General features: G+C 43.9%; 1 protein-coding gene across 3 annotated transcripts; it reads left to right on the plus strand.

Annotated features, from left to right (window-relative positions):
* The first annotated feature begins 885 nt into the window (after positions 1–885).
* Positions 886–19,848, plus strand: LDHD (lactate dehydrogenase D). 3 transcript variants are annotated; one of them, XM_085857510.1, is made up of 12 exons: positions 886–1,072; positions 2,933–3,042; positions 3,342–3,480; positions 3,911–4,055; positions 4,175–4,334; positions 10,741–10,940; positions 12,357–12,485; positions 17,413–17,540; positions 17,690–17,780; positions 17,930–18,041; positions 18,411–18,489; positions 18,956–19,848. In XM_085857510.1, exons 1-12 carry the CDS (start codon positions 1,016–1,018, stop codon positions 19,136–19,138), a joined length of 1,533 nt encoding a protein of 510 aa, XP_085713636.1. In that variant the 5' UTR covers positions 886–1,015; the 3' UTR covers positions 19,139–19,848. The 3 variants fall into 3 exon arrangements, with proteins under 3 accessions (XP_085713636.1, XP_085713637.1, XP_085713638.1); XM_085857512.1 differs by lacking the exon at positions 886–1,072 and adding an exon at positions 1,095–1,457; XM_085857511.1 differs by having other exon boundaries at positions 887–1,072; positions 18,411–19,848.
* The last annotated feature ends 1,048 nt before the right edge of the window (positions 19,849–20,896 follow it).

The raw sequence follows: 20,896 nt of genomic DNA on the forward strand, positions 1-20,896 counted from the left end.
ACTAGGCCGCGAAGAAGTTCAGCACACATTGAAACGAGATTTTAAAAAAACAAATACATCGAGTTTCCAACATTCCCCACGAATCAAACAATCATATCATTAACATCCGACACCATCGCTTCCTAAAATGATTATCAGGCATCGGAATATTTCTCCCAATTAGCTCAAAGTCCGGATTTTTGTACGAAGTAAGAAAAAAAAAAAACCAGCTCGTCACCATGATGGCAGGAAGAAGGAATGACGTCACGTCCGGTAGTAGGAAAAAAAAAATTTCGTGTCGTATTTTATTTTTCCAGCTTCATGTGTTTTGATGATATGTTTCCATCAACAACATCTTTTACAATAACTTCCAAAAAAATTGATATATATTAAATTATATATATATATATATATTTTTTTTTTTTTAATTAAACGACTTGGCGAGCGCTGTGCAAGAAACTTGGCAACTGAAAAACACCTTCGTGGTATTTATCTTCGTGGTAATTGCCATTCTTTGGTGAATTTAAATGAAGAAAAAAATCTCATGGAAAGCGTTGATTTGTAAATAATCCGAACAACGGTCATTATAAGCAGAATTATTTACGCATTGAATAATTTCGGATAAATCTCTGCGCCAAACTATACCGCCATGGAAACATAAACCGCATAAGTAATTCATCGCGGTCCTTTTACAAAGTTAAAAAAAAAAATAATAATAATAATAATAATAATAATAATAAGCCCTCTGTCGTGATCGATATACATTCGAGGGGTTCAATAACAGATTGGTTTTTGGAACCTTTTCCAAACGGCCTGTGATTTTTAAAATTGATGCCTTTTTTTTTTTTTTGCTTTTGACGATTAAATTTCTTTTCCCGTTTCATGACGTCATTGGCACGGCCGCGCGGGGTGGGCGGAGAAAGCACGGCGGTGTTCGGTGATCACGTGACATTGTTACGCGCGGAGCAGTCTGACGCTGCGATTTGAAGTTCGAACCCCCATACTGGAGCGACGGACAGCTTGATCATCGTTCGCCATGTTACGTTTGGTTCGCCCGGGTCTGCATCTCACGAGAGGACACCGCGCCTTGCAGGTCTTCGTGATTTACCTTTACGTGCGCGAGAGAGATGACGTATGTGTGACGAAACCACGTGCATGGTTAATATCACGAAGGAAACAAAACTTCCGCGAAATGACATACGTTCTTAATTGTGTGTACACTGACATGGTGGAAACAAAATGGATGTAAACGAACTTGAACTTGAACGTTCGAAGGACAAGACTCATTAACTTCAACTCTACGTCCCTGACTTCAGAGTACCTGCTCCGTTTGCATGTGACTGTGGGTCTCGGGGTTCTAAAGCCCCCCGGGGTCCAGGTCCAAGCTGTACAAGGAGGAGGGGGGGGGGTCATTCAGCTGCTCAAAACTACAGTCACCAATGGTGGTCCGCGCAACTTGAGCCCTTGTAGGCAGACAGGTGCGTCCGCCTGGACTTGGGGGCAGGGATCGGGAACTGAAGGGCATCACCTATTTAACGGGAGTAATTATTTGTGGGGTTGGCCCGTGGAAACTTGGCCCTAGTCTTTCACGAACCGGCTGGCGAGGCCTGAAGTTTGTTTACGGTTAAGGCAAGAATTTGCAAAAAAAAAAAAAAAAATTCAGGATGCTGGCGATAGCTCGCCTACTCTTCGCGAAGGACACCGTGTGGTCTTAAACGTTCCCCAAATGATCGCAGGTGGGACCCCCAGTGTAACGTCCACCCGAGGGGGAGCACACGCACTACCTGTGTATAGCTGCGTTGGGATTCAAATCCAGAACAGACAGCTTCGAAGCGAGTATGTGTACCTCTAGGTCTAGACCATCCTGTCAGCCCAAATACAGAACATCACCGAAATCCTTATTCGATGATCATGTGGATGACGATGATGGCCTGCGGTGATACATCTGTACATCTGGAAAAGGATCTAGATCAGTGGTTTCCAACCTTTTTCTGATCGAGTACCACTTGGAGGTCCCATACCGTTGCCGCGTACCACCTGGTTCCAGAAAAACTCAATTCGATTTATTCACAAGTAGAACACACAAATGAACTAACTGTCAACAAAGAACAAAATTTAATGCGAGAGCTGCATCTGTTTCTTCTCCACCAGCTGGTCGACGCAGGGCATAACTTTGCTCACAGCACATCGGAAATCATGCCCGGGCGCAGCAAGACGGTTCTGGCTCTTTTACTTGATGGTCATCATGGCTGAGAACCCCTGCTCGCACTCCCACGTAGAGGGGGAAAATCAGTAGCTGGGGAACAGCGTGACGGGCTAGTGTCGGGTACGAGGAGGCCATGGTCACCCAGATGTTCATAGGAGAGCATTCCTTGTGCTTCGTCTTTGCTGTGTGTCAGGGTTCCCAGATGTATCAGGCCAAATCATTTTTTTTATAGGTTGAGCCCAAAAGTACTCGCGAACCACCTGGAAGGCCCTCGCATACCACTAGTGGTACGCGTACCACAGGTTGGGAACCACTGATCCAGATGCTGGTCTGATGTCGGTCAATCTTCCAGTCATATCCTCTTTGTTTGCCTTAAAAAATCCAGACATACTCTTCACCTCCATTCCATTATTCTTCATTTATCTTGCCTTTGGAATTGCTTTGCTTCCCTGAATCGGGAATCTTCTTTACCGGGCTACAGGTAGCAGTCAGGATAACACTACCATCTCATGTCATCCTTTATACTCACCCTCTGTCCTTTCTATCCCCGTAACCCTCCAATGTTAGGTGATACCCATCCTCCTTCACCTTACTCTTTGTATGATGTCATAGACTGACCCCCTTTAAAAACAGGTGCTTTTTAACATGCCTCAAACCAAAATAATCACAACTTCTCTGATGTTGTTGAAATGTAAAGTATGTGAGGTTGTCATGGTTCCAATTTTCTATCCGTCACACTGAACGAAGGCTGTGCCGGACACGCTCGCGGCGGCGCTGGATCGTGTGGTTGGGAGCACCAACGTTTCGGTATCGGACACCGCAAGATGGCAGCACGGACAAGATGAGTCCATCCACCCGTAAGCCTGGTTACGTGTTCTTCAATTTCGGGTCGTTGTGCATTTTTCCTCTTCTCTTTGTTTTTCGTGAAGTTTATGAAGCACTTGGATTCAAACCCAACGCTGGACAATGTGAAACCACATCGTCCTGAATTAATTTTGTATGCTAAATGTAAATCGAGAGTCCACTAGTTTGTCTACAAGTCTTGGTTTGTAACCATCAGAATGTGTACATACCAGTACTTGCACAAAAACCTTTCATCAAGGAGTATTGTTGTGCTGAATGATGTAACCGTGTGCTTTTTCTCAAACAACCACAGCTGCTGTCCACCTGATGTGGTTGTGTGGCCTCAAAACGTAGAGGAAGTCTCCACCTGTGCCCGGCTGTGCCACGAACAGCACGTGCCGATGATTCCATTTGGCACGGGCACGGGTCTTGAGGGTGGTGTTTCCGCTCCACAGGAAAGTTTGAGGATTTTCTCATTACCACCTCCTTCGTTTTACTCGATCTAACATCAAACTCTTCACGAATCATCACCTCAACCTCACTTTTGCTTTACATACTTTCATGCTTGAGCCTGGTGTTGGCTTAACGATTCAGGTGACTGGCTTTCAATCTTAGGGTCCCAAGTCTAAGCCCCTTTCATGCCGTTAGGATAACACCAGGTGGGTTGACTCAGCCTGTTATCTTTCCGAGGTCGGCAAAATGAGTACCAGCTTACTGGGAAGAATGATTCATTCAAGTATCCTGTGTCGGAAGATACTCGATGAGGATACCGATACCCGATGCGTCTAAAGACGCAAAAGGAGCAGCTCTTCTTCTTTCAAGCTTGACTATCTACTCATCCTCCTTCCAATTATTGTGTGGTAATTCTGAATGCCACCTTTTCAGGGTGGTGTCTGTTTTGACCTCTCTGCTATGGCAGACGTGGTGATCGTCCACCCCGAGGATCAAGATGCCACCGTGCAGTCAGGAGTCACGCGTTCAAAACTCAACCACGAGATCGCATCTTCCGGGCTTACCTTTCCCGTTGGTCAGAAGAGTGCATACATACCTGCCCTAATATTGATTTGTACACCAAGAAAATAACCCCATAGCCCTTACCCAGGCACTCACCACAGCCTTGGAACCTGTCTCTGAACATGTTTACAGATCCTGGAGCAGATGCCTCTTTATGCGGCATGGTGGCAACAGCGGCATCGGGCACAAATGCCGTTCGATACGGTACCATGAGGCATAACACGCTCAATTTGGAAGTGGTGCTTGCAGACGGGCGGATAATGAATACAGCAGGAAAGGACTGCCGTGCCAGGTAACTGCAACTCCTGCTACCTATACTTTTAATGGCCACAACTTTCACGGGTGTTTGGTTCACGTCTTTCACAAACCAGCTGAGCTGACAGGATAGCCAAAATGTATGCACACTCGTCTCTGAGCTTTCTAATCGGTTTGAATCTCGGCCCAGCTACAAACTGCCATCCTGATGATTCACAGGCAGAATGATCCATCAGTGTGTGTTCCACTTGTCAGATGAACATTAAACTAGGCGATGCACCTGCCAGTATTAGTAGGTGGATGTTAAAGATCCCAGGGTGTCCTTCATGAAGAGTAGGTGAGCTATCGCTAACCCCTGACCAAATTCCTAATTTCTCCTCTAACTTACAGGGAGCACTGCATCAGCAGCAGAGCTGTGCCCCCAACAAATGATGCTCACCACAGCTATATGCTGCATACAAAAAAAAAGAAGAATGCGGCTTGTCGGACCAGACTTTGAACTGAAGGTTGATTTATGTTCAGGAATCTAATTTCAGGGTGCCGGCGCTAACTCATCTACTCTTCGTGAAAGACAGATTGGGGTGTTTAATGTCCACCAGCTCATCCGTGCAGCAGGGGTACCCAGCTTTGTCCGTCAAGAATTTTGTGTTAAAGCACCCTGCCTGCGAAGTGCCGATCTAACAGTTTATAGCTGAGCTTAGAATCGAACCTAGATTCTGTCTGTCCTAAAGGTAAGTGCACTACCTCCACGTCAACCTGCCGGACTACAAGGAAACTGTAACTGTACTCTTATTTTGGTCATCTTTTCCATTTTCGTTGCATCATTTCACGTGATACAGATAACTTTTAAGGCTTGCCCTTTGGTAGGTTTTCAGGTTCTGATCAGTTTCTCCCTTTTTATACCTACTGTGATAACAAGGGATAGGCAGGATAGCCTCGAGGTACACATCCCCACCCAGTTACAAACCGTCATCATGGTATTTCGCAGGCAGGGCGACACATCAATAAGTTCCATCCCGCTGAAGGACGTTGAACTGGGTGTCCCCGGCTACCAGATGTTAAAGATTCCATGATGTCGTACCCAAACTTCGTGGATACGTTGGGTAGGTGAAGAGAATAAGCCGATTAGATTTTGATGAAAGTCCGGATCCAGATCTGCTCAATCGGGCGGAGGTATGCGCTCCACTGAGTGCCATTTCTAGTTCCTCATACATCTGAGGCTTGTGAGGAGCTTGTACACGTATCACATGCAGGACAAGATCGTTCGGAGAATATCGACACTATATTTGTAATTTGAACCTGACATCTCACATGGGAACACCACACATGTAACAGTTTGGTTTAGCCTATTTGGTGTTGTTAAAGAGACTTGTTCCATTTTAAACTTTTGTCACTCATCATCCATTGAGCAAAACAAATTAAAAATTTGGAATTAAGATAAAACGTCAAGTCATCACACAGAACAAAAGGTAGCATCCTTCCTTTGTTTGGTGGTTTTATACAAGGTGATTCAAATTTGACCTGGGCGATTGTTCAAGCAGAGAAAATGGAGATCGATCCTTGCAAGCTCATGTCTGTCCATGTCGGCGGACAGGTAGAACAAGTACCGTATGTTGATGGGAGTACGCTAACGTCCGTGTGCTTCGAGCTTCTCCGTGCTTCCCACCTTGGTTAGCAGATTCCAATTCAATCTGTCGGGATTAATAATATTTTTTGAGGGAATGTCTTTTTTTTAGTGTCGATATAATCAATACCCATAAACCAACGTGTTTCCTGCCTGTAAGATGAACAAAATACCTTCTTCTATTCCCTTGTGTCAGTGGAAGTAGATATTTTCGATCTCGTTGATAAATGGTTATATCGACAAATATCATTACTTCTATTGCATGTACAAAAGCCCTGAGGTCCTGAGACAAATCAAAACGAAAATCTATGTGAGCATTAAAAAATAATAATTAATTACCAACAAATTACTCGATGCGAATTCTTGTGTATATTTTCATTCCTTGGACACACACTGAAACAGATCTGTCCTATGTGTCCTGTCCAGGTTTGATCACCTTCTATACATCATAGATTTTTGTGCATGTCCACAATAAACTTGTGCATTCCATTTTCATCAGAAAAACTTGCAAACCATGGTTAATATGATTCTAATTTAAATTAATTTTGCATTATTAAAACTTAATAATCAGATGATTACTTTATTTCAGATCCGATTACATGAATTGTTGAGTTTCCAAAAGTTAAATGTTGGATCTTTGTGTCAAAATATGCTCAAGCCTGTTGATTGTGTTATGAAAAACTATTTACACCAACGATGTATATATCGCATGTAAAGTCGATGGAGATTTTTTGTCCCATACGTAACGCGTCTTTCATTAACACTAATTAATCTCTTGACTACTGTGTAGCCTGGTGTTGGCTTAATGGTTATGGTGGTGGGCTTGGGATCCAAGGATCTCGAGTTCAAATCCCACTCGGATGTTGAATTAATACCAGGTGGGGTTGACTCTGCCTGTCATCCTTCCGAGGTCAGCACAATGAGTGCTAGCATGCTGGTATCCTGTGTCGGAGTGGCGACCCGTCCAGGATTGTGTCCAATAGCCCAGGATACTGCTTATGCAGCACCAATGTTCTACACAGAGTATGGTCCCGATGGATGGATGGATGGACCACTGTGTATTTTTTCTGTAAAAGAATCTGTGATGAGTTACGCAAGTGTTTCAACTTATTCCACAATGAAAATTCTGGTGATTGATAAAATACTTTCAGAGAACTTTGAATTTGAACATATTTCTTTGAGAAATCGTGTTTCTTGTGGTCACATACGTAACGCACCCGGTTTTCTTTAATTACATAATCATTCCAAGAACTAATGACATATGCCCAACATTAGAATAAAAATCACTGAAATCAATGACTATCTTAATTGCTTTTCAGAGGGTTAAACTTTCTGAATGTCCCATACGTAACGTGGAGAAATTCTTGAACTTTCCCACAAGCTTTGTTCGGACTACAATCGCGAATACAATACATGACCTCACAATTTCCCATCATTTGGACTCGTTGACAACAAATGTAGTGAATAAACTTTGCCCCGTGCAGAATCAAAACTGCCCTTTTGAAAACTCTATCAGAACTGAATAGGATGCATCAAAAGATAAAAACCGATATTACAAAATGTTGGACAATGTGAATAGTATTGCTGAGTGGCCACAGTCAAGGTTATTGCAACGTTGCAAAATATTTATCTCTGCAAACCTGAATGCCAAGTATTTTGGCCACATAAGACGGGTGGCCACATAATCGAGATTATTTTATGTATTCCAAAATGTTGGTCATTGCAAAGAGTAATACTGAGAGTGACCGCATAAAACAGGTGGCCACCTAATCAAGGTCTGCTCATTAGCAAAAGTAGTTCCAAAGTCATACAAGGCCATAAAATAGTTCAGCGTGACTTAGTTTGTAAAAAGTCTTCCTTGGCACCCCAGGGTGAATCTTCTTATAAATGAAAGCAAAAGTGTACATGTCTCTATAATCCGGTAACTATTCCGAGAACAGTTACTGCTTCATATTTGGCCAGGCAACATGGTGTTAATGAATCGACCATCAGGACAATAGGAAGTCCAAAGATAAAATCTGTGCCAGCATCCATGCAGGAGCCGAATTTCAACCTCATACGTCAGCAGGAGAGATACCCTTGTTGAGGAAAAAAATGGAGAAAAGATTGAGAGTCTGGATTGAAGATCAGAATGAGAAAACTGCTCCAGTGGATTATAATCCATTATAAGAAGAAAGGCCATGAGCATCTACAATTACTTTAAGAAAGAAACCCAACCTGATGAAGAAACTGAGTCATCTCGAGCACAATCATCACTTCAAGCAAGCTGAGGCTGGTTTGACAATTTTAAAGAGATTTAACCTCCACAATGTCAAGCTGGCTGGAAAGGATCACCTGTGGGCAAGTGATTCTCATCCTCCTTACAGGGGAATTTGTGCATTGCGTTCCTCCAAGCCCATCCCTCGGTGAACTGCAGTTCGAGAGGAGGGTGGTGGGCTCTTGACAGAAGAGTCTGAAGTGAAGGCCCACAGGGCAGGTTACTTTCAACGGCTGTACCAAGCTGACCCACCAATCAACCGTGATCCACCTTCGTTTGTGGAAACACAGGCTGCGGTGATCCGGTTGAAATGGGATAAAGTCCCTGGGATCTGTGGCATCCATGCTGAACTTCTCAAGGCTGGTGAAAATGCTGCACTCGTGTCGTTGCATACAGTTCTGTGCTCTGCCTGGAACACAGGCATCATCCCAACTGACTGGAAGAGGGGCCTTGTCTCTCTCTGGAAAGGGAAGGGTGATCGCCAGGACAGCAACAACTATCGAGGGGTGACGCTGCTCTCAGTACCGGGCAAGATCTTTGCTCGGATAATCCTTGATAGGTTTGCCACCATCTGCTTGAGCACCAGCACCCAGAGCAGTCAGGTTTTACACCACAGAGGTCAATGATTGATTGTATCCTTGCTCTTCAGGTCATCACCGAACCCAGACGAGAGTTTCAGCAGAGGTTGCTTGCAGCCTATATTGATCAATGCAAAGCATTCGACTGAGAATCCTCCAGAGGCATTCCGATTCACTGGCTTCGTGGGGTGCCACCAAAACTGATCGATCTGATGTCTGAACAACACTCTGGTACTGAGAGTGCTGTGAAGTGTGGTGGTACCATCTGACATTTCCAGTTGTTACTGGAGTTTGTCAGGGGTATGTATTAGCCCCAACACTTTTCAGTACTTGTATGGACTGGATTCTGGGGAGGATGATGGAGAGATCGAGCTACGGTGCGTCGTTTGAGAGGGTCAAGATTTCTGACCTTGATTTCGCAGATGATGCAGACTCTGGATATCCTTTCGAGGGCCCTCGGGGTGCTGAATGAGAAGTCGGAGCTGCTGGGATTACAGGTTTCCGGGGTCAAAACTAAGATCCAGGCTTCCAATGACATCTTAGATGCTGCTATCTTGTCTGTTACCATTTGTGGTGAGGATGTTGAGGTCACTGAGAGATTCACCTACCTTGGCAGTGATATTCATGTCTCTGCTGGCTGAGCCAGAGGTCAATAGACATCTGAGTCAGGCCTGGGGAGTCATGGATTTACTGGATCATGGGGTGTGGCGCTGCCGGTACCTTTGCGGGAGGACGAAAGTCCGAGTCTTCAGGTCCTTGGTGCTTCCAGTCTTGCTCTATGGATGTGAGACTTGGACTCTGATCAGGGATCTGAGACAGAGACTGAACTACTTCGGTTCAAGGTCTCTTTGGAGAATCCTTGGTTATCACGGGTCGGACTTTGTGTCCAACAAATCTCATCTGAGAGAATCGGATGAGATTTGTTACCTGAATCGTCCGTGAGCATCAGCTGTGGCTGTATGGACATGTGGCACGTTTTCCCGACGCTGATCCTGCTCACCAGATTCTCTCAGCAAGGGACCCTCGTGAATGGAGGAGTCCAATGGGCTGACGACGTATTTCGTGGTTGCTGCAGGTTGATCGGCATCTCACAGAGATGGGGATAGGCCAGGCATCTACCTGGGGGATGGCCAGACGGAGGCCCCTGGAGACCGGGCGGAAAGTGGACGCAGGGATGCGCTGCTCTGGTGCATGCTCCCATACCTGATCTGACCAATGTTTCCTGCTTAGTGGTCAAGTATGTTTGTACCAAATCTTGTCTGGATTGGTTCAAACATACTGTATATGTTTAGCAAAGCAGAAACCAAAATTTAGGGTCCAATTTTGAAATTTGGCTCCCGATGTAATCCAAAGTGTCTCCGCATCCCTATTGGAGTTCTTTGAAAACACCTTTTTTACAAAATCTCAACTGTGTAGACGACAGAAGGAAATGACAAAATGTGCCATTATCGCATTTCACCTTTGACCCTGTAAAATGAAATGGGAGCTAAAATTGAAAAGATGAAAGAGGTCTGGGTGTATTGGACTAAGGTAATGGTGTGACATTGCAATTGTTGGAAAGAAAGAATCAGAACAAATAAACAAGAAAAACAATACATCTCTCATCCTGAATGAAGAAGGGAGACATGAAATATAAACAACAAAAATACTAGGTCAGATTTTAAGCATTATTATTGTACCTGCCTATGGATTTAATTATAAAATCAAATTGGTCGTTTCCCATCTGCTCCACATTGTATGGATCTTCGTCTTCCTCAAGCAGTTTTCACTCAAAATAGAAACAAAATGAGCTATTTGGTTCAACCGCAATCCCGAGGTGCTCTTATGAGCGCACCACTCGGGGCATCCGTCATCATCCCTCCCAAAGGTGTGCAGCATCGGCAATTAAATGTGATTTTATCAATGATTCAACATTCACTTTGTCACAAAGTATCTGGTTAGACTCTACCAATTACTGTGATTCTAACCAAACCACCTGTTACAGGAAGTCTGCGGCTGGCTATGACCTTACCAGTCTGTTTGTTGGCTCTGAGGGTACGCTGGGTTTTATCACGCAAGCTACTCTGCATCTGCACGCGCTCCCCGAGGGGTCCATGGTCGCCGTGTGCCCGTTCCCCTCTGTCCGTGCTGCCGTGGACGCAACTGTGGATATCTTGCACAGCTGCGTCCCCATTGCTCGTATTGGTGAGTTGCAACTGAAGCTTACTAACCATCTCAGCTCGAAGACGTATGGACGTCAATGGAGAAAAATCGGCGATCATTATCATTACACAGTCAGTTCAAAATGGAGAAACTTTAAGAAAAAAAAAAAAACTTTAATTTTTTTTCTCAGGAAATAGCTCAACACACTATATATGTATCTGAAAGCTACAATACACAGTAAAATAAAGTAGGATGCAATTAGGATGAATTTAGCCCCCATAAAATAAAATAAAACAGTCATGGTTCTGGAAGAGCTTGTACACTGAACAGATCAGGACAATAGAAACAGTGGAGAGAGAGAGAGGGGGGAGGGGTGTGACACTAAGTGGAGTTGAAGGACAAGATAGAGGGAAACTTGGACAAAACAATGGGTGTGGGGAGGAATGAGGGGCAGAAAAGGACACGTGGGGTGTCAAGATGGTTGCAGAAGGAAAAAAATTGGAAATTTGAAAGGAGGGAGGTTTGGGAGTTCTAAAAACCAAGACATAATGGGGCACCATACCTTACATCCATCCACATGAAGTGAATGAAATGGGATAAGTGTGACATATTGCCTCTGAAGAATGGCATACTCTGAAATGCTGCACTACTGCTTGCCCATTGTAAAACGGGCCTTTGCCACTTTAAAAGCAGGCTGAACCAATTACTTCTGCAGCAGCTTCTTCTTTCGTATACAGCACAAGGTTGCTGGGTAGCATCATTGGCTGGGGGCATGGCTGTAACGCTGATGCAGTGCCCCCTGCTGGCTAGGGAAGGAATTTGTCACTTGTTTAGGTTGCTGGCAATAGCTCGCCGACTCTTCACAAAGGACACCGTGCGATCTTTAACGTCCACCGACTAATAGCAAAAGCTTGGATTCTGGAGCAACAAAGTGCATGGTTAAGCAAACAGAACAGTAGATCCGTGTTTAAAAAGGTGAACAAATTGGAATAATTTTATCCAGTCATTATTCATCATCTGGATCGTCTATTCACGAGACTTTCCCCTCTTACAAACCAACTTATACATTCTGGCAGGGAGTTTCATAAAAGGGGTTGCAGAGTGCAGCATCCTGCACCAACAACAAAATAAAATGAGCTGCTGTCCCCTCTTCCTCCCCACAACTGCAAGTAGGCTGAGGACATGCTCCCATTACCAGTACACTGTAACTGATTTCACCAACTTCAGAAGGATGACAGGCTGAGTCAACCCCACCTGGTGTTAATTCGATGGCCGACAGGGACCCTAAAATCCCAAGCCAGCTACTAACCACTAAGCCAACACCAGGCTTACCCCTGATTATCCTTCTCCCCCTTGATAACAAGACAAGTTGATGAGGTGTGGATACAGTACCAGCACAATGGGCAAAATGGCCTCATATCTATTTCCTCATATGTTCTTTGCTCACTCACGATTCAGAGTTCTTGGACAAGGATATGATGACTGCATGCCAGCAACACAGCGGATTGGACATGATCGAGTCTCCAACGCTCTTCCTCGAATTCCACGGTTCTCCGGGTTCTCTTCGTGATCAAGTGAAAACCACAGGTAGTAACGAGAGTTCATAGGATATGGTAACCCACACAGTGTTGCTTCAATTTTAATAAACCAGTATGTGCCCGTATAAAAAAAAAATTACATAAATATATATATATATATATATATATATATATATATGCAAACCGCGAGCAACACACAACAACCACACAGGCTGTTTCTTCGCTCTCGCGTGCCCGTACATGCGTGGCCCAGAAGTTTGCATATTATTCGCTATTTAGTTTTAATACCCAATTGTTCAATTAGCGCCAACGTATTTTACTTTTTCGCAATGTCGTGGCAAGGAAAAACAAAAAGAGAAGAGAAGAGAGAGAAAAAAAATTTACTTCCTGGTTCGGAGCATACCAGCACTCTGATGTTACCGAAATTTATGCACCGTCTAATATGAAAACGATCATAACTTGGGGCATTGTGTTTATCTATAAATGCGCATAAGAAATCGAGAAATTATTAGAATACACGAAGTCATCATTATCCGGAAGCCCGTACGTTGTAACCCGTAATGGGGAACGCGGCTGAGCTTCCCTTCCCCATCGGCCACGCCCATGCAACAACGTGTCTTGTCATTGGTTTGGTAAATAAATGGCCATAACTTGGGAAGCACTTGTCCGATTAATATCAAACTTGAAAAGGCACATCCTCAGGTCCCCAGCAATATATCTGGCAAGTTTCAATTAGATCAGACCAGTGGTTGTCGAGAAACAGGGGTCACACACACACACACACACACACACACACACACACACACACACACACACACACACACACACACACACACACACACACACACACACACATTGCTGTAATTATAGATAGATAATGGTTTTAGGGATCGTTTAAAATAAAAATAAACCAATGTCACCCACAGGGTGACCCGTATCTTGCCAAAAGGTGACCACGTGTGACTTCTTTAAGGTCACACTGAGGTGAACAGAGCTGCTATCCACCAGGAGCAACTCCTTGAGGAATTTCTGCCTACGAGAGATTCCGATGAGAATCATTCTACAGAGTAACCATGAAAAATATGCGTTTGCCTCATCGTCACCAAACGACGTCATAATGTCTCAAGCTTGACATATCGAGAAAGCACTCATCGAGGTGTTCAATTTTTAGGTACTACACAATATGGTTCCTAAAATTTGAAAATTTGACCTTGGGGTCAAATATGTTTGACCTTAGGTGCTAACCATGAAGGTCAAGGCCAATCGCCACCAAAAATTAATCCGCTGAGCGCCAGACCATGAACTATATTCCCATGAAGTTTGAAGACGATCTGATCAAAATTACTCAAAAAATATGGGTTTCGTCGACTCCCCTGATTTGCGACAAAGTGACCTTGACCTTTCACCTTAACCTTCAAAATTTTATGCGCTGAAAGGGACCTCTATAGGCCTCTGATATGCCTTCAAAACTTCGTTTTGGCAAGATAAAAAAATCCCAAAGTTTAGGGCTATTGAAGTAGTCGTGAACACCACCCCCATTGAACACCACCCCACCCCCTTATACACCACCCCCATTGAACCCTCATTAGTGTACCAAGCCCACAAGGCTGGGTAACATATAGTTTTTGTTATTCCGCCGGTGATTTTCAGGGATTTTTTTTCTCGGGAACCGCAAGTCCGATCGACACAACTTTCACCGTAGTATGTATCTTTGATGGCTTAATTGATAATTATGACGTCGTAGGTCATGTGGTACAGGCGCAATCTTGAAAAAAAAAAAAAAACTTTTCTCCCTCTCTATCTCAGAAACCACTCCATGATAAAAAAAATATTCATATTGTGAAGAACTCCCAATGGGGAAGACGTGTGATTTTTCATGACGTCATCGGTGAAGCGGTATCCCGGTGGAAATTCGACAGGGAAAAATGTGAAATTTCTTGAGCATCATCGATGCAACTCACCGTAGAGGGAAAAAAGTATGACATCATAGATCACTTGGTTCAGTAGCTATATTGTTTTGAAAAACTAAAAATAAAAATCTTTTTCTCCAGAACGGCTGGACAGATTGAGGTGAAACTTTGCACACACATTCCCCAAGACATCCTTTTACAAGTTTGTTAATTTCTTATGGATAGGTCACATGGTTTGGTGGCCATATTGATTTTATCCGAAAACCTTCAAACATCTCCAGAACGGCTGGTCAGATCAAGGGGAATCTTCACAAACGTATTCTCCATGTGTAGGGGATACAAGTTTGTTAATGAATAATTGATATGTCACATGGTTTGGCAGCCATATTGGATTGAAGAAAATATTAAATAATGTTTTCTCTGGAACCATTTACCCAATCGAAGCAAAACTTTGCAACTATCATCTAACCCCATGCCTGCATAAACGGTAAAAATTATGATGTCACAAGCCACATGGTTTGGTAGCCAGCTTGGATAGAGAAATGCACCTTGTCTGATCGACACGAAACTGAACAAGCATGATACCCTACCGGCCTACCCCGATTGAGGGAGAATTTAAATTTATGATATAATAGGTAACGTGTTTCGGCAGCCATATTGGATTGAAAATTGGATAATTTAAAAGTCTTCTCTGAAACGGCTGAACAGATCGAGGTGAAACTTTACATGTATGGCCGCCTATCCATGAAAGAAAAAGTTCTCACCTCCTTTTGATGTAGGTCACATGGTTTGGCAGCCATATTGGATTGAAGGAAAAATATTAAATAATATTTACTCTGGAACCACTGCATCAATAAATGTGAAGCTTCACAATTATAATCTGGCCGACATGGGGAAAGTATGTTTTAAATTTCAACCTCATCGGTTGCAAGGTCTGGCAGCCAGAATTATTTAATTATTTGAATCTGAGAGCTTTTAGAATGTTTTTTTTGTTTGTTTTGCGTAAGGCTCACTTGGCTGCGCCTGCATGCGTTTGAGGGTACAGCAGTCGCAATTCAATTGATACCGATGATGGCCCCAGGAAAAATGGTCAACCACGTACATAATTAGATGGAACATGGCCTGTTTCTCAGTGCATGACTTGTGAATCCCGTATCGTAGAGAAACGTGTGGAGCCTTGTTTGACTCAGGGGAATCTCACTGATGGTGTCCACATTTATTACTTTGTGTTCAGGTTATTTAAACACCAATTCAATTGCTACTGACTATGTATTCAGGAAAAGGGCTCACTGCTTACATAATAGATACATTGAACACTACGTGTTACTCGGTTCGTAACCCATCGGTCACGTGTTGTTTCAAAGCCGGACGTCTTGGTACCCAGTCATCACTGGCAGCAGTTATAAAGTGGCAGTTCTAGTTTAAATTTAAGTACTGCAAAACTGAAGGTTCTTGGAAGTATTATGACTTTGTGTACTCGTCTTTAAGTATAGTTGAGTGCTTGAGCCTCTGCAAAAGCGAGAGCTCCACAAGATACTTGGCTACTGAACACACCTCTGCAAAACTGGAGGTTCTTGAAAGTATTATGAAGGCAATTTGTCTTCTACGGTGTTAAAATACAGTTAAATTTAAATAAAAGGTTTAAAGGCACATAAATTATTTTTTTAAAGGACCACTGGACCTGCAGCCTATCTGGGCCCTAGCCTAACGTTATAAGCCAAATTTGGTAGCATTCTGACTGGTGGGTCTGGAGAGGAAGATTTTTGAAGGAATTTACACGATTTTCCAAAAAATTTACTAAGCCCGCCATTTTGACACACTTCCGGTCACGTGATCGGAATGACTTGTGCAATTAAAGATCCCTATGCTGGCCTAACGTTGTAACCCAAATTTTGTAGCATTCTGACTGGTGAGTCTGGAAAAGAAGATTTTGGAATCGATTTGCAGGACTGCCATTTTGACACACTTCCAGTCATGTGATCGGCACAACCTCCACAATTTAATATCCCGAACCTGGTCAAATGTTGTAACCAAAATTTGGTAGCATTCTGACTGGTGGGTCTGGAGACGAGATTTTTGAAGAAATTTATTATGTCGGCAATTTTGATATACTTCGTCATGTGAACGGAACGAAATTTGTAATCCCTGTTAGTCAGGAGAGGAATGTTGCTGCCAAATTTCAGCCTGATAAGTTGAAAAAGAAGACTGACGGATGGACGGTGCGTGATGACGATACCTTAAGGTTTAAGCTATAAGTTAACACGAGCTCAAGTGAGCACAATATATGCCCAAACAAGAAGGTATATACAGAATTGTGCTACTACATGGAAAACAGCAACCACTTTAGATGACGAACGTATATCGCGACACACCGTCTCCACAGTCTGTACCTATGGACCAAATATGAAACGTGAAAGTTGAAAACTTTCGGAGTTAGAGTGCAGACAGGAACGGACGGACGGACGGACGACCGGTATCACATTATATTCCCAGATTATATATATCTATATATATGGCGTATAAAAATGTTTTACCGCCATTTTACCCAGCCTCTTTTACACCACCCGATCTAACACGTTACCTTAGTTATTCGTGCCTGTTATTTATGTCCTTTGTAACATCTTTTGAAAACTAATTTTTTTTAATTTTTTTTTTGTTTGGAATGATTTAAAAAAATTTTTGACTCAGGCAGACAGAGTTTAAAAAAAAATTTTTTTTAGCTCACTCCTCTCTGCGCATGTGCAGTCAGGATAAATTCTAAGCCAAGGCACATTAAAACGGCAAACATGCCTTCTTATTCATGTTCAAAATATAACATTCGATTTAAATACGTTGTTCCTCAATAATACACTGAAGACTGACATGAACCAATTGCTTAATCCCACCTTTCGCTTTGCGTGTGCATGGTAATGACTGAAAACTGAGGTTTCTCAAAATCCTAGGACTGAAAACCTAGGTTCCGAGGAACTTCATTAACAGCAGCTTGAGGGCCAATCTGTGGACAAAGGCAGTGAGTGCTACTAAAGCGATGTATTTATTTGTGCTACTTTACCTCTGAGCATGTAGAGGACATCGTGAAAGATCATGGAGGTATGGAATTTAACTGGGCGCAAGAGCAGGAGACCAAAAACAAGTTATGGAAAGCCAGGCATGATGCCCTCTATGCCATACGCTCTCTGCATCCAGGTTGGAAGGTGAGTGTAATTGTAACATTTCAAATGGTCTTTCATAACTCTACCAAGCGAGCCTGGAAGTTAGCCATGAGCACAATCGGGGCTCGAGTTCACCGGATGGCACGTGTAACACTTTCTGCGTTATCTTCCCTTGTGCTGTCGGGTTATAGTGCTACGTGACAGATGTTTGCGTACCGATTTCTCAACTTCCCGAAGTAATCCTTGCTACTCAGGATGATCTAAAAGCTTCCGGCCTTATCGGTGAGTAGCCCTGATTCTATTCCAACATTTGCGTTCTCCATCTTTCTCTTGCATTAAACAAACCTTCTATCCAAGTAACTTTTTTTTTCCACATTAACAATCACCTGTTCTGTAAACCCCTCCACCTCTTCACGACCCTTTCTTTTTAGGCCCAATCGTGGGTCACGTGGGAGATGGTAATTTTCATTGTTTGGTTTTAATGGACCCAAGCAAAGCTGGATCTGGAGAGGCCGTACACGCCTTTTCTACACGCCTTGCCAAGTGAGTATCCTAACAACCAATAAGCAAACAAAGAGAACAGTTAATTAAAGAAGGTTTTATATACCTTTCCATAGACCACTTGATTTATGATCATATGGTGTCCAATGCAGTTATGGAATATTTTCTTCTTCTATTTTTTTAAGTACTGTACAGTAAAAGTTTGCTTTTTACCCCCCAAAGTACCCGAGGCATTTCTTCTCGATTTGGCGTACTCGCATCACTTCCCGTTCTCGAACTCTATGGCCTCCTTATTACGTGATTTATTAAAGTCCAAGTATCAACTTTTTCATTACCGGAAACTATTTGTGCTTTACAACTGTTTAAAAGACTTTAGTGCAAAGGAATGAAGTGCAATTTGTTTGTTTGCAGGCGTGCACTGGCCGTAGGAGGGACATGTACCGGGGAGCATGGCATTGGACTTGGAAAGCGAGACCTGTTGGCCAGTGAGGTTGGACTGACAGGCATCTGGGCTATGTCTGCCTTGAAGGCAGTGCTAGATCCCCGGGGACTCATGAACCCAGGAAAGGTCATCTGATCCTGAGGCTATTGATAAACTGAAGTTCGTGTCAACCTGCTTCACTGTGCCACCCTCAAACCTTCAACAAACCCTTGCAGTTTTCTCAAATCCCCCCCGAGCTACATTATTCAACCTTTCAAGTTAAACACTCAAATCTGAAAATATTTTATTGTAATTCCCCCCCACGTGTATTGTTGTGGAAATGTCCCTCAGTGTGTTATTAAATATAGGATTAGCCCAGATCCCCCCTTAAATGCATGTTTAGCTAGGTTGTTCGGTAATCGGACGTTACATGTGTGTCGGGAGTTGTTGCAAGCTGTCCATTGTTCATACAGTGGTGGTGTGCTGAGAGGCGCTTTTCTTCTTCCTTCCCTCCTCCGAACCATTCCCCGCCCAGCGCTCTGAGAGTGTCGGTCGGCGAGACGTGTCGGCAGCCGATTGGTGGTGGGCAGCTGCAATCTCGAGCGATGGACCAATCATGGGTCCCCGGGGGAGTGTCCAGAAAAGCAAGCCCCAAGAAGCAAGAGAGGAACTGCCTGAGTGTCGAGTCAGGCGATTGGCAGTAAGAGGAACTGCATGAGGGTTTTTGCGATCGGCTTTCGTGAAAAGGCCGCCCCGAAAGGCAAGAGAAACTGCTTGTGTCGAGTCTGCGATCTGCTTGATGAGGAGTGACTTGACGGCTGTTCCTCCTCGGCGATGGACCCAGCATGCAGGTCGTCCCCAGGTTCATCCTGAATCCAACCACGGAGCCTCTGACTGTCTTTGCTCCCGGCACGGCTCGACACGTTTTTCCTACCTGTCGATCCGCCTGCGGAGCCCAACACCCTGATTTGGCCTAATCTGGTGAGCAGGCCAGGCCTGGATTTGTATGCTGGACCTTGTGAAAAGCCAGCTGGAGCACATCGTGGATCTTTCGCTCTTGTGCCGTCGACCTTACGGGGGCTGAATACGCTGACGCAAGTGTGCAAGCGGTGCCGGGAGAAGGAGTACGAGCGCCATTTTGCCACGCTGCATGCTTGAGCTGGGTGCTCGAATCCGACGACATCGGCTTGTCACGAGCAGCATTCGTGCCTTTGATACTTTTCCTCTCATCCATGAGGCATCACCAAGTACTCTGTGTCTTGTCTGCATGTTGTCTAAGGTTTATCTCGCTAGGGTTCCCTTCGAAACCCGTAATCCGTAGCTCCCGAGTTAAGAGCGGGTTATAGATTAATTATAACGTTCGTGAATGTTTTGCTTGTGTCGTGTTCCCCGATGTGTCCCCAATAAATCTGGCTGATTCATATGAAAGTTGCCGCCTTGAGTTTATTCGTGCCGTGCTGAGGAACAATTGTTCGATTTGTATTTAAAACCAAAGTGGCTACGGACTGGCAGACTTCGCTCAGTCTCTGACAAATCCAGTCTGTAGCCGGGGTCTATTTCCCCAATTGGTAGCCGGGGTCTACCAACGGCCCAGGTGTACGTTGGTATCGTGATCCGAGGCACGTGACCCGAGGCCTGTGCTGAACCAGTTGGCGTTATAACCCCCGAGACGGCGGTGCTGTTAAGTGACGCTGAATCTTCAACATTTGGCTGTGAAGAGGAGGGTGCGAATCCCACCACCGTCAAATCCTTTACATTTGGTGTATGGCGTGGGGTGAGAATCCCTCCGTCACCGATCCATAACAGTATGTCATGCACACCGTATATTAGGCAAGTTTCGCAGATTAGCAAAGAACACGTCCATAATTCCCTCACTTCCATGATGTCCGTGGTGTATTTTTTCCTCCACCACTGAAGGTGGATGAGGTGATGTATTCGCTCCTAATTGTTTATCTGTGAGTAGGATATCTCATAAAGTTGTGGACGGATTCGGGTGAAACTTGATGGGCAGTTTAGGTGTGTGACGAAGAATTGATTACGTAGATTTTGGTGAAGATCTGCATCCAGCTCCTATAATTTTTAAAGTGATTCTTCACCTCACCAGAGGTAGGGCCAAAAATTATACATAGGCTGTCTCAAAGTTGTGGACAGATTATGACAAAACTAGGTGGACGAGTTGGGGAGGTGACAAGAACAAGCCGATTTGATTCTGGTTCAGGTCCGGATTCAGATCCAGCCCGTCCGTGGGATACAAAATATAAAATGTTCAGCCTGGTGGAGGTAGGTGCCCTGTGTGCCGTTCTAGTATTACGACTTGTAATACAGATTCCGAGAGAATGAATAAATTGTTTTTCAGCTCTTTGTGCTGTCCTCTTATAATTGTTAATCGTGTTTGCCACGTGGGATTACAAATAGGTTTTCAGCCTAAAAGCTTCCGGTGCATCCAGCAATGTTTAACTTATTTAACTTTAACTCC

This window comes from Eptatretus burgeri, chromosome 15 (assembly GCF_056783735.1).
Source record: "Eptatretus burgeri isolate ZD-2024b chromosome 15, Ebu_testis_v1, whole genome shotgun sequence".
NCBI classification, from domain to species: Eukaryota; Metazoa; Chordata; class Myxini; order Myxiniformes; family Myxinidae; genus Eptatretus; species Eptatretus burgeri.

Excerpts from the sequence above, each read along its gene's own strand:
- LDHD (XM_085857510.1), top strand. The coding sequence starts at position 1,016 with ATGTTACGTTTGGTTCGCCCGGGTCTGCATCTCACGAGAGGACACCGC. Across the intron at positions 4,335-10,740 it reads GGAAAGGACTGCCGTGCCAG|GAAGTCTGCGGCTGGCTATG; the intron begins GTAACTGCAACT and ends CACCTGTTACAG. Across the intron at positions 18,042-18,410 it reads TTTTCTACACGCCTTGCCAA|GCGTGCACTGGCCGTAGGAG; the intron begins GTGAGTATCCTA and ends GTTTGTTTGCAG.